This window comes from Mesocricetus auratus, unplaced genomic scaffold, assembly GCF_017639785.1.
Source record: "Mesocricetus auratus isolate SY011 unplaced genomic scaffold, BCM_Maur_2.0 Super-Scaffold_100691, whole genome shotgun sequence".
Taxonomy (NCBI): Eukaryota; Metazoa; Chordata; class Mammalia; order Rodentia; family Cricetidae; genus Mesocricetus; species Mesocricetus auratus.
Window position 1 is genome coordinate 35186829 of NW_024429267.1, and position 13724 is coordinate 35200552.

General features: G+C 46.2%; 1 protein-coding gene across 1 annotated transcript in view; it reads right to left on the minus strand.

The window, feature by feature from the left end:
* Positions 1-688: 688 nt before the first annotated feature.
* The window catches only part of Spsb4 (splA/ryanodine receptor domain and SOCS box containing 4), an 83263-nt gene continuing 70227 nt past the window's right edge, over positions 689-13724 (minus strand). Inside the window, exon 3 of the mRNA XM_005080731.4 lies at positions 689-1872. Coding sequence (XP_005080788.1) covers positions 1745-1872 — 128 coding nt within the window. The 3' untranslated portion in view covers positions 689-1744. The remainder of the gene's footprint in view (positions 1873-13724) is intronic.

Sequence of the window (13724 nt, forward strand, 5' to 3'; positions counted from 1 at the left end):
GAGTCCAAGGCTGCCAGCATCCAGGCAGGTGTCTAGGGCCTGCAGTCTGGGAACGCCTCTTCCTCCCCCATCTCCCGTCTTGGGGTGAGCAGACACTGTGGGTCTCACGTCTTCTCTTCCAGTCACAAGAAACTGTTCTTTTCCTTCTCCTCCTCTACTCCCTGAGCTCCTCAAAGCCTTGCAACACACTGCCAAAGTCTCCACTCGGGATGGAGGTATCATCTGACACTGCCCTGGGGTCCGGTGTGGTGTGGCATATTGGTGGCTGATGCTGCTCAGTGAATCCTGTACTGCTTCTGATCCAGACCCCTCCCTGTCCCTAGCTGCCAGCAGCTATCAGCCCCCTCAGAGGCCAGCCCAGCTCTGCTCCCTTCAATCTGCAGAAATTTGCACTGCTCCCTGGTGCCCACACGCATTCAGCCCTGGCTCCAGGTCTGCTTGCCCTGGCTAGCCTTGGCCAGCCTTGGCTCCAGCATCAGGGGATATGGCAGTCTTTGGAGACAGAGATTTTCCTTACAGATCAGGTCTCTGCAACATCTCTGGGGCTGGGGCTCTAATGGGGGCTGTGACCGCAGAGGGAATCGTGTATGGAGAGGTGCTCCCAGGTTTGATGTCTGTGGATGTGAGGGCAGTCAGGCCAAGTTGATGGTGCCCCCCCCCCCAAAAAAAAGAGCACTTTACACATAGCTCAAGGACAGAATGACAAACTTTATTAGAAATGTTCCTTGCTCGTAGGTCACATTCACATTAGAGTGGAGGCTACGTCGTCTGGTATCCCACGCTGTGATGATTTCCAGTTACACACGAGTCTGGGTGGGGAGTATCCGGAACTCACCAAAGATGCTGAATTTGGTGCTAGCGGCAGCAGCACCATTCTGTGAGAGGATGGTTCTCAGGCTCTGCAGAGACTGTGTGACACACCCACCCCTTCCAGTCCCAAGGCCACGCCAGCTGAGAAGTAAACAGCATGTCACACACGTCTCGGAAACGAGAAACAAACTGCGGAAGTCTCCTAAAGTGAAAAAATAATTTGCTCAAAGAAAGCTGTGTGACAGCCAGGCTTCACCCTGAATGATGGCGGCCAGAGTCCTGGACACTCAGGGTGTCACAGACTTGGTGTCCCGAGGCCCCCTTCCTCCTTAGCACCTTTGGGAGAAAGCCATCTTCACCACACATCTCTTTCAAAATGCAAACGCTACCTAAAAGGATCATACCCAAGAATAAACTCTGTCCTGGGGGCAAGTAATCATCAGACTAGAGTCCCTGAATAGAAGGTGGGGACCGCCAAGGACCCTATCCACGGTGGGAGAGGGCAGGGAGGGATGAGGAGGCCTGCTCAGAGAGGAAAGCCCAGGTTCTTCGCACTGCGGTGGTCCCTGGTGACTTGTCTCTCAAAGTGGTACTATGTCTTCAAATGGAAGGACAATCTCCCTGCCTTGGCCTGGGGCAGGCAGGGAGGGGACCATCAAGGATTTGCTTCCGTCATTCATTATTCAGAAGCTATTTTCTCTCCACTGGCCAGTTTTCCCAGGTTTGTCTGCAGTGGGGAACAGGACGCCGTCTCCTGCCAAATGTTTTATTCATTCTCTTGAGGAAGAAGTGGCCTCTACACTCTGGTTGGGTGGCCTTCTTGTCCTGGTCGATGATGGCAGCAGTTTGGCCCTGGCAGTCACAGTGGCAACAGGCATTCCTTTGCCAAGTCAGTGCTGTGTGACCACAGATGCCAGCAGGCCTTCAGCACCGCTCACTGGTACTGCAGATAGTTTTTGAGAGACTGAGGCAGAGGCAGGGAGCCGATGTCCCGCAGGCGCTGTCTGCCCAGGGCTGAGCGGATGGATCTCCGGCACAAGTCCATCAGTGGCAGGGGCTCAGCTGCAAAGACAGCAAAGACAGCCAAGTGTGAGTGCCCGCCCACACCTCCTCACTCCGCCCACACCTCCTCACCCCGCCCACACCTCCTCACTCCGCCCACACCTCCTCACCCCGCCCACACCTCCTCACCCTGCCCACACCTCCTCACTCTGCCCAGGTTGCCGGCCACCTGTCCTTTGCCCCTGAACTAGCTCAGGGGCCCCTGTTCCTAAGGCGTCATCCCTGCTTACAGTAAGAGGCCCTCTGCAATGCTTATGAAAGGTGGAACACGGCTGGTAGACTAGAAGATTTAGAATAACAAATGGTAAGTAAGTAGTGGCATTAGGTTAATAGTGAAGCCGGGCGGTGGTGGCCCACGCCTTTAATCCCAGCACTCGGGAGTCGGAGGCAGGTGGATCTCTGTGAGTTCAAGGCCAACCTGGTCTACAAAGCTACACAGAGAAACCCTGTCTCAAAAAAAAAAAAAAAGATTAGTATCGGTCTTAAACTTACCTATAGCAAGGATAAGTTCTGATGTAGAGTGTATAGTTCTAAAGTGTTTGAAAGAGGTATCTTTTTAAAAACAGTATTTTGTCCCAGCTACTCAGGAGACTGAGGCAGGAGGACCATTTGAGCCCAGAAGTGCAAGGCCAGCCTGGACAACACAGCCAGACCCTATGTCAAAACAAACAAGCAAACAGGAGACTCCACCAGCTTTTGAAATTCTTTCAAACCCTCACACTTTCCCTGTAGTGTCTATGATGGGCAGTGTGGAAGGACACTTTTTTTTTTTTTTGAAACAGGGTTTCTCTGTGGTTTTGGAGGCTGTCCTGGAACTCGCTCTTATAGACCAAACTGGTCTCAAACTCACAGAGATCTGCCTGCCTCTGCCTCCCGAGTGCTGGGATTAAAGGTTCATGCCACCAACGCCAGGATGGAAAGACACATTTTCTTACAGCACTCAAGTTCTAGAAAAATCATAAATTAAGATCCACCAGGGTCCTGAAAGGTGGCTCAGGAGTTAAAAGCGCTTGCCACACAAGCCTGGTGACATGATATTGATCCTCAGAAGTCACTTAAAAAAGTTGAATGCAGCGGCAGACATCTGTAAGTCCAGCTCTCCTACATCGAGACAGAAAACAGATGAGATCCCAACCCAACCGGGTGGGAGGTGGGAACATACTCTCCAAATTTGCCTGTGACCTCTGCATGTACATCATGGTGCACATACACAACCCTCAAGAGTGAAAACCAAACCATAGCAGCAGCAGCACCTCTGGATATGGGACAGTTTACTGAATTACCCAGGCTCACCAACAGTGCTCATACTAACAGTTACCTCTTCCAGGTCCTGTCGTAACTCTGGGGGTACAGAGACAACTAAGCCAGGACCAGAGCCAGCCCTGGGGTGAGCATGAAGTCTGGGATTTTCTCATGATCTGGGATTTTAAAGTAAATTAATGATTTTTTTTTGGTTATTTTGAGGCAGGGTTTCTCTAAGGCTTTGGAGGCTGTCCTGGAACTCGCTCTTGTAGACCAGGCTGGCCTCGAACTCACAGAGATCTGCATGCCTCTGCCTCCTGAGTGCTGGGATTAAAGGCGTGCGCCACCAATACCCGTTGTCTGTTTTTAATTCTGTATATATGGCTGTTTTCTGGAAGGAAAAATAGATGCCTTTGGAGTTTTTAGGGAGGATGGTATGAAAAGCTTGGAATTTCGTTTAACTGAACAATCCAAAGAGTTAAAACAATCTTTAATGCAGAAAATCCAAGACCTTAATGAACAATCTGAGGACTTGGGACAATTTTTAATGGAGGAAATAGAAGACCTCAATGAACAGTCCAAGGAATTGGAACAATTTTTAATGCAGGAAATACGAGACTTAAAGGATGACATGGTTGCAAAATTTCAATCTTTAGAAGATACATCCTCTGAAATATCAGAAGTGGAGTCAATGGATGCTAGGCCACTAGGAAATAAACGAAATATGGCTACTAGACATCCTAAGGTGGCCTTTCCAGTAACTGTAGTAGAAAGGTCATCATCACGGAGGCACCAATCTGGTTCCACTACACAGAAATGGGAACCTATTCCCATAAAAGATATGAAAACAATTAAAAATGCGATCATGACTTTTGGGGTCCACAGTACTTATGTAAAACAGTTACTAAACACATGGGCAACTACTAATAAGATAACTCCCTCAGATTGGAATGATTTAATATCTGCAGTGTTGGACCAGTCTACACAAATACAGTGGAAAGCTTTGTGGAGACAGGAAGCCAAGGCCCTTGAACTTCAAGGTTTGAAGGATGGCTTTGATGCTTCTGAAAGTAAGATTATGGGAGAGAAGCAATTTTCTGACCCGCAGGTCCAAGCTGGTTATGATGAGCGTACATTTGATTTATGCAAAACAGCAGCACTAAATGCTTTGGATAAGGTTCGTGAACCAGGGGAAAGAGTTGAAGCATACTCGAAAGTGATACAGGGTCCGAGAGAAAGATTCTCTGAATTCTTACAAAGATTATCCAGAGCAGTAGATTTACAAATAACTGATCCTAATATTAGGCGACTTCTTACAGAATCGTTGGCTTATGAGAATGCAAACCCACATTACAAACAGATACTGTGGCCATTAAAGGTAAGATCAGCACCATTGGAGGAATGGGTCTTATATACAACTAATGTTGAGTATGACAATCCAGAGGCAGGAACTTGGATAGGAGAAGCCATTTCTAAAGGATTTAGGAGGAATCAGGATGAAATATGGCCTACCCAAGAGGAGATACCAAATTGGGTTGGGCAAGCAATCTCTAGAAATTTTAAAAGACATCAAAACTTTAGATGTTTTAATTGTGGTAAAATGGGACATCTGAGTAGGAACTGTAGACAACACATTCCTAGGAATAATTCTTCTACCAGGAATGTGTCAAACAGAAGGCCTCAACCTCCTGGTCTCTGCAGGAGGTGTGGAAAAGGCCGGCATTGGACAAATGAATGCAGATCCACAACAGATAGACAAGGTAGATCTTTAAAGCCAAAAAACGGATCTCAGGGGCTCAACCGAGCCCCCAAAAGAGAGATTATCCGGTCATTCCCAGTGACAGTGGAGGACAGCCTCTCCCAGGACAATTAGAAGATCCACTGCCCATTGTAAATTATACGGCACTGGACAATACATTAGCTCCAGAGGATGAATCAATTACATCAGGAGGAGATACAAAACATATATTTTGGCAAACTTCTATACAATATCATAGACCCAAGCTGGCAGTTAAGGTAAATAATAAGATAATTTACGGTTTACTGGACACAGGCAGTGATGTCACTATCCTTAATCAGCAGTCCTGGCCACACGACTGGGCTTTAAAAGAGGCTAATGTTCAATTCTTAGGGATTGGAACCCTATCTGAAGTTAAACAGAGCGTTAGATGGATTGACTTTATTGGGCCAGAAGGACAGAGAGGAAGGTTAAAGCCATATGTTGCAGATATTGCTATAAACCTCTGGGGTCGTGATCTACTCCAGCAATGGAATACACAGATTAACATTCCTCCTGTATCAGCTAGGAATCATAGACAAGCTTCTAGTGGTACAAAGAATAAAGTAAGGCAGTACAGAAAACAGATGCCAAATGTACAGGCTGTACAGATGCAAGATGCTAGTGCCAAACCAACAGAGCAACCAAAAGCTCTACCCTTAAAATGGCTGACAGATGAACCCGTCTGGGTGGGTCAATGGCCTATGACATCTGAGAAGTTAGAGGCTTTGGAGAAGTTAGTTCAGGAACAGTTAGATGCTGGACACATTGAGGAATCAACTAGTGCATGGAATTCACCTATTTTTGTTGTCAAGAAGAAGTCTGGTAAGTGGAGAATGGTTACTGATCTTAGAGCCATCAACAAGGTAATTCAGCCTATGGGGTCTCTACAACCTGGGATGCCGTTACCTTCTCTAATTCCTAAGGATTGGCCAATTATAGTTATAGACTTAAAAGATTGTTTCTTCACCATACCGTTACAAGAAAACGACAGAGAAAAGTTCGCCTTCACGGTACCTACCTATAATAATTCCCGTCCGGTACAGAGATTCCAGTGGAAGGTACTACCTCAAGGTATGTTAAACAGTCCAACTTTGTGTCAATATTTTGTGAATAAACCTCTAGAAATAATTCGTAAAAAATTTCCACATTCGTTAATATATCATTATATGGATGACATATTATTGTCTGATTCAAATAAGGATACATTGGAAAAGATGTTTGAAGCAGTAAAAGAAACTTTGCCTCGCTGGGGATTACAAATTTCCCCAGAAAAAATACAAAGAGGAGATTCTATTAACTATTTAGGTTATAAAATAGATGCTCAGAAAATTAGACCACAGAAAGTACAGATTAGAAGAGATCGTTACCGGACTCTTAATGATCTTCAAAAACTATTAGGTGAAATCTCTCAATTACAGACAATTATTGGTGTAGAAGGGCATGATTTGAAACATTTGAAAATGGCTTTAAAGGGAGATAAAGATCTAAACAGCCCACGAGTACTATCAGCTGAGGCTGAAAAAGAATTAGAATGGGTAGAAAAGAGAATATTAGAAGCACATGTGGACCGTGTGGATCCAAACCTGGATTGTATTCTAGTTATTTTACCATCTAGAGAATACCCCTCAGGAATATTAATGCAGAGGGAAGACATCATACTAGAATGGGTATTTCTGCCACATAAACAGAATAAAAAATTGAAAACATATATAGAAAAGATCTCTGATTTGATATTAAAAGGTAAGTTAAGGCTTCGTCAATTGACTGGGAAAGATCCAGCTGAAATTATTGTACCTTTAACAAATGATGAAATTTCCTCCTTATGGAAAGATAATGAGTATTGGCAAATAGCTTGCAGTGACTTTTTGGGAACTATTAGTAATAACTATCCCAAAACAGAGAGAATCAAATTCATAAAGAAAACAATTTGGATTCTTCCACGTATCGTGAGACAAACACCTATTTCTGGAGTTCTTACCTTCTACACGGATGCAAACAAATCAGGTAAGGCAGGGTATAAATCAGGAAATATAAGTAAAGTAGTTCAAAGCCCTTACAACTCCGTACAAAAGGCAGAGTTATATGCCATTCTCATGGTACTTAAAGACTTTACAGAGCCTCTCAATATAGTCACGGATTCTCAGTATGCGGAAAGAGTTGTCTTGCATATTGAGACTGCAGAATTTGTTCCTGATAGTACAGAATTAACCTCATTATTTTTACAATTACAGGAAACCATCAGAAACAGGACTCATCCTATATATATAACACACATCAGGTCCCATACAGGTTTGCCAGGTCCTCTGGCACAAGGCAATGATGAAATTGATCGTTTGTTAGTAGGTAATGTGTTGGAAGCTTCAGAATTTCATAAGAAACACCATGTCAACAGCAAAGGTTTAAAGAAGGATTTTTCTATCACCTGGCAACAAGCCAAAGAAATAGTAAAAAATTGCCCCAGTTGCTCCTTCTACAATCAAACTCCATTACCAGCAGGTTGTAATCCTAAAGGTATTCATAGAAATGAACTTTGGCAAATGGATGTATTTCACTTCCCAGAATTTGGCAGTTTAAAATATGTACACCATACCATAGACACGTTCTCAGGATTCCAATGGGCTACTGCCCTCAGCTCTGAAAAGGCTGACTCTGTTATTACACACCTCTTAGAGGTGATGGCTGTTATGGGTATACCTAAAACGATAAAAACTGACAATGCTCCAGCATATGTCTCCAGTAAATTGGAACAATTCTTCAAATACTATAATATAAAACATGTAACTGGTATACCTTACAATCCCACAGGACAAGCAGTGATTGAAAGATCTAACCGAACCTTAAAAGAAATGCTTCATAAGCAGCCGGGGAGAACAAAGACCCCTAAACACAGGTTACACAATGCTTTACTAACATTGAATTTTCTTAATGCTGATGAAAAAGGACAAACTGCAGCAGAAAGACACTGGACTACAAAGAAGACTTCTGAATTGAACCAACCAGTGTATTTTAAGGATGTTATGACCTCAGTCTGGAAACCAGGATATGTGTTACGTTGGGGAAGGGGCTATGCTTTTGTTTCCACAGGAGAAGAAAAGCTTTGGATCCCATCTAAATTAATTAAGATTCGATCAGAACAGAAAACGTCTCAGGAGGAGGAAGGATGACAGCTCATCTACAAGGTCTGCTAAACATAAGGAGACCTCATAAAAGGAAAGAGAAGTATTCTCTTTGTGTCTTTACAGGACAATTAGAAAACCCTAGGTATATGGATACCTAAAGAAGAAAGGATAGCTACTCAGAGGACCACCAAACATGAAATAATGTGATGTGTTATCAATGTCTACATCTCTGTATTGTGTTATTATAATTTCTATTTCTTCCACTTCTTAATATGCCTGAGTCCCAATTCATTTAATTATTGCTGGCTTTGGAGTTGGATTGGCTCTCCTACTTTAAACCCAAGCATATTGTTAAAATGTAATTCAGACTTTCTGTATTATATCAAAGAGCCATTGATATAAGACAGAAACAACATCAAAAAAAAGACATACATATATGGGGACTGTCATCTGTGTATATTTGATTTTTCTAAAACTCTAATCTCCTTCATGTGTATTATCTTCCTCAGGGTTGCCTTTTCCAGTATTCATACACATATAAGTTAAGAATTTCTGTGTTAACATTAATATTTCAGTTTTCTAGAGACAAAGGGATTTCTTGACAGTGATCTTCAACTGCTTCAGAAAGACAATGTGGATTCACTTTCCCAACTCTGCCTGATTCGACTGGATACATCTAAACTGCCCCACATCATCGACCCCACCTGACAGGCACCATCCTGAAACCAGCTTGGAACTACATCACCCGACACATCGTCAGGCCAAGAAACTGATACAGTGCATCTTCTACAATCTGATCAGAGCTTCAGACAAGAGCTTCAATCAAAATCAGAAATCTAATCCAGAACTTCAGTCAAGCCTCTCCTGCAAAACGACCTATTTAAGACTCTTGTTATACTAACAATTTTTTCCCACAGGTCCCCATGATTGTCATCGTCCCACTTCAGCAGGAAGTAACTTTGAGAATTCCACGTCCCCTCTCCCTACTATTGACATAAAAGGATAGTTTACCCCTGTTAGTGTAATTTGCAATTATTTAGGGTTGGAACCGGAAGGAGGTGTTCAGACTTAGGCATCCCTTTCGGATAAGTTTAGAATTTAGGTGGAATGGATATGTTTAGTTTAGGATAAGTAGATTATAACTTAATTATCACCCTCTATGTATATATGTTGCATATGTTTGAGTTTGTATCAAATTTAAATCTTCTATTTAGACTAAAAGGGGAATTGTAGGAGTGAACCCCACAAAGCTACCCGCCCAACAGGGCGGGGTCAAGGTAGAGATAAAAGGTAGTGAAAGGAAAAGGGGCCTCTCTCTTTTCTCCTGGAAGCCAGCCACGCTTCTAACTCCTGGTATGTGCGACTCTCTCTCTCCCTGATAAATAAATATATTGTTTTTCCCTATATAGCCTCGATTACCGCGATAGTAGATGCTTTCTCCTGAAGGATTGTTATGTGGCTGTTACAATTTAAGAAAAGCAGTGCATGAGAGAAAGACGCCATGCAACAGGGTTCAAGCAGAGGGGTTTTTAATTAGGGAAAGGGATCATAAAAAGGGGAAAGGAGAGGGAGACACCAGCCTCCAGGGACAGGAGCAGCAGGAGAGAGGAAGGGGGGAGAAAGAGGAGGGAGGGAGCAAGGGACAGAGAGAGAGGAACAGATAGACAGAGAGGGAGAGAGAGAGAGAGAGAGGGAGAGAGGGAGGGAGGGAAGGAGGGATGGAGGGGAGAGGGAGAGAGAGAGGGATGGAGGGAGGGATGAAGGGGGGAGGGAGAGAGAGAGGGATGGAGGGAGGGATGAAGGGGGGAGGGAGAGGGGGGAAAGAGAGAGAAGGATGGGAGGTGGGCAGGGCCCTTCTAAAAGGGAGCACAGCGAATATGCACAGGTGATGTCTTAATGGCCACAGCTGAGCAGGCCAGTACAAAGCCTAAATATTAACAGTGACCATACACACACTAAGCTCTTTTGGGGTGCTCAATTCACATGAACCCCTTGGAGCAATAGATATTATGATCATTGACTATATCTTAAGGAGGCAGAAGCTGAAACAGAGTGCACAAGTCATTTACCTAAAGATGCGCAGCTGCTAAGTGGCAAAATTCGGACTCAAGCTCGAGGAACCAGAACTGGGAACTCGCCTATCACACCACAGTCACTGCTCACCGACTTAACCTGCTGCTGTCTGAGCGTATCTCACTGAGGCCTTGAAGCAGCCCTCTGAAGTCAATGTGGCTACTCACTCCTGGCTGAGAGAAAAGGAAACTGAGGCTCGCCTAGAGTGGCAAAGCTTGCATGGGAGTGTCACACCGCCCCTCCGCCAGACAGTACTAAAAAGGTGGACTCGTGTGGGGATCACAATACAGGCTGCGCAGCAGGCGTGACAGACCTGGGGATAATGAAGGTGAAATCACTTGCCTTCTAGACTCCAGGCAGACGGTGCCACAGCCTCAGGCTCTTATTGTGTCCCCCATGGGTCACTTCCCAGGTCACCGCTGCCCACCTCTCCCACATGACTGTGACAGTGCCACTAGGAAGCAGCCATGTTACTGCTCCCCACCAGAAAGGTGCCAAAATCAACTGCACCTGTCCCCAAACAAATCAGCTCTAGTCACAGAAGGGCCCCAAGAACAGGTGACTGCAGGAACGAGCCTCTCAAGCAGAATTTTAAGTGAAATAAGAATGTGTTGTGTGTGACTCCCGCAAGCCCTGTAAGTTCAAAAGTAGCTGATGATGATGTTCAGGGCGTGGCCAAGGACGTTCAGGGATAGCGGTGAGGGTGGTCGTGATGATGGAGGATTGCTTTTAGGCTTGTGTTTGGCTCTCCTTGCCAGCTTGCCTTGTTGGCAGCAGGCAGCAGCTTGAGATGCGGACACTTTCTTCACCTATTACTCTTCAAAAAGAAGTTAGAGCTGAAATAAAGGCGCTACTCACTAAGCCAGGCCTTAGTCCCCCGGAATAGGGGGCAGGGATGAACACACAAGCCAAGCAAGAATAAGTGAGAAGGATAAAAGGGGCTGGCTTGGAAGCCCAGCTCACACTCAGCCCTGCCAGCCAGAGGTGGCTGGTTCCTCTTCTCCCACATTTCTCATCTGTAAAATGGGACAGGATGACAGCATCATGGACTGTATGGTGACAATGGCATAGCCTGCCCTTTGCTGAAATCCACTTTGAAGCCATAAGCTCAAGAGTCGTCTTTGAAAACAGTTACACTCTTGTTTACTGTGCTCCTAAAAATGTTTCAGTTACTGCTACCCTGCTGACAGTCACCTTCTGCTCTTGACTCACCCGGGTCAGCGAGGAATGCCCGGTTCTGTGCTACAGACATCTCAGTCCTGCTGGAAGTCCTGGGTAAATTTCCTTCAGTTATCCATCACTAACCCCTGTACAGCCTGAGGTGAACCACAGGATCTCCAGGATCTCTGTTGTCTCTGCAAAGAGGGTAACTCAGCTCGTGGGGTTAGCTTCCAGTCTGTCGTCAGGGATGGGACAGGTACTGAGACTGGCACAGAGAGCAGCGACTTCAGCTGTCTTCTCAAGTCTCCCCACCTGCCATGGACACGCTAAGATGTGAATCACTAGCCGCCATCATGCCCGCATTTATAGTTTAAGTCACAGGGGAACGTCAAGCAATGGGAGTCAGATGGAAAGGCACTGGACGTCATCCTTGAAAGCTGAATTTAAGAAGATCCGGGCGCTGTTTGTTTATCATAAAGGAAATGAGGAGATACACAGGTGTCTTGCCTGAATGTATGGTTGGGTACCACTTGTACTCCTGGTGCCCATGGAGGCCAGAAGGCACTGGGTCCTCTGGAACTGGAGTTACAATACACCACACGGGTACTGGGATTTGAACCCTGGTCCTCTGGAAAATCAGTCAGTGCTCTTAATTGCTAAGTCATCTCTCTAGCCCCATGCACTAAAATTATTCACATGTGAGGACGCTGGGAAGACAATAGGAAGCTCTAGGGGGCAGCCTGGGCTCCATGCTGGTGCCCTTCCCAGCTAACACGACAGGAAAGATGTGCACACACTCCCTGTGTGTGTGTGTGGAGGACACCACATCAGAGAGGGAAACTAAGAAAGGCAGTGGCAGGCTAGACAGCGGGGCAGACTCTGGGAAGACAAAGGGCAGGTGTGACAGGGTGCAGGGGTGAAGCAGGGAGCCTGACAGCACTGCCCACCAAGGGTGAAGGAAGGTTCGGAGAAGCCATAAGCTCCACAGACCACACATCTTGAGACTCTAAAGGGTTACCTTTACAGAGATGCTTTCTCCATCACTGCCCAGCAGAAACCTGAGTCTGCTGTCTGTCTCAAGGGACGTAGCCTGTAGGGAAAGCCCTGCTCAGTGTGGAGGGTCAGCTGAGTGGAGCATGAGCAAACACTTCACACTGGATGGGGGAGGGTGACTGGAATGGAAGGCCGTTTCTACATGGGAAAGAACCCAAGGGCCTGGTCTCTGCCCCCAGAGTATCAGAGCAACCTTGCTTTTCTTCCCCAGCTCCAGTGTTTCTATCAGAACAGCAGGCGGCCTGGTGTGACAGCCTACATGCCTTTACATGGCTGCAGTTTGGCAGTTTGGCAGGATGGAATTCACACTTGATTCCTGTCAGTGGTGGCATGGTACCATGTCAATTTAGGTTTCAGAGGAACAAATGCACATGGAAAAGTAAGGCAGGGAATCCCTGGAAGAGGAGAGAGAGAGAGAGAGGGAGAGAGAGTGAGAGAGAGTGAGAGAGAGAGAGAGAGAGAGTGTGTGTGTGAGAGAGAGAGGGAGAGTGTGTGTGTGTGAGAGTGTGTGTGTGAGAGAGAGTGTGTGTGTGAGAGAGAGAGTGTGTGTGACTGTGTGAGAGAGAGAGAGGGAGAGTGTGTGTGTGAGAGAGAGAGGGAGAGTGTGAGAGAGAGAGTGTGTGTGTGAGAGAAAGAGAGAGGGAGAGTGTGTGTGTGTGAGAGAGAGAAAGAGAGTGTGTGTGTGAGAGGGAGAGGGAGAGAGGGGGAGAGAGAGTGTGTGTGAGTGTGTGTGTGTGAGAGAGAGAGTGTGTGTGAGAGAAAGAGAGAGGGAGAGTGTGTGTGTGTGAGAGAGAGAAAGAGAGTGTGTGTGTGAGAGGGAGAGGGAGAGAGGGGGAGAGAGAGTGTGTGTGAGTGTGTGTGTGTGAGAGAGAGAGTGTGTGTGTGTGTGTGAGAGAGAGATAGAGTGTGTGTTTGTGAGTGAGAGAGAGAGAGACAGAGAGAGTGTGTGTGTGTGAAAGAGAGAGACACAGAGAGAGGGACAGAGAGAGAGAGAGAAGGTGTGTGTGGGGTGCGGGTATCTAGGGTAGGCCCAAGGGACAAGCTGGCTCCAGGTGGCATTCATCAAAGGTGAGGCTGCTCGGAGGAGAGAACACACTTGGCTTTCCAACCAAGGCCAATTTCAGTCACTAGTCTACAGGAGAAACCCTAGAGAAGCAGATCTGTCTGCAGACCCGACAGTGTACCCCAGGCCTCCTATCTACAGACCTGACCATGTACCCCAGGTCCCTGTCTCCAGGGCTTCTCTGCCTCCTGGCCAGGCTCTTGGGAGTTTGTCCACTCTGGCTTTGCTGCATACCCAGCCCTGTCAGAGTCAGATGCTGGGTAGCTACTGAGCCTCTGCCGCTGTAAGGAATAATGAACTGCTCTAGTGGACTCTGGGGACTGTGGCCATACCCTCCTGGGTGTGATCTCGGTTCTGATGG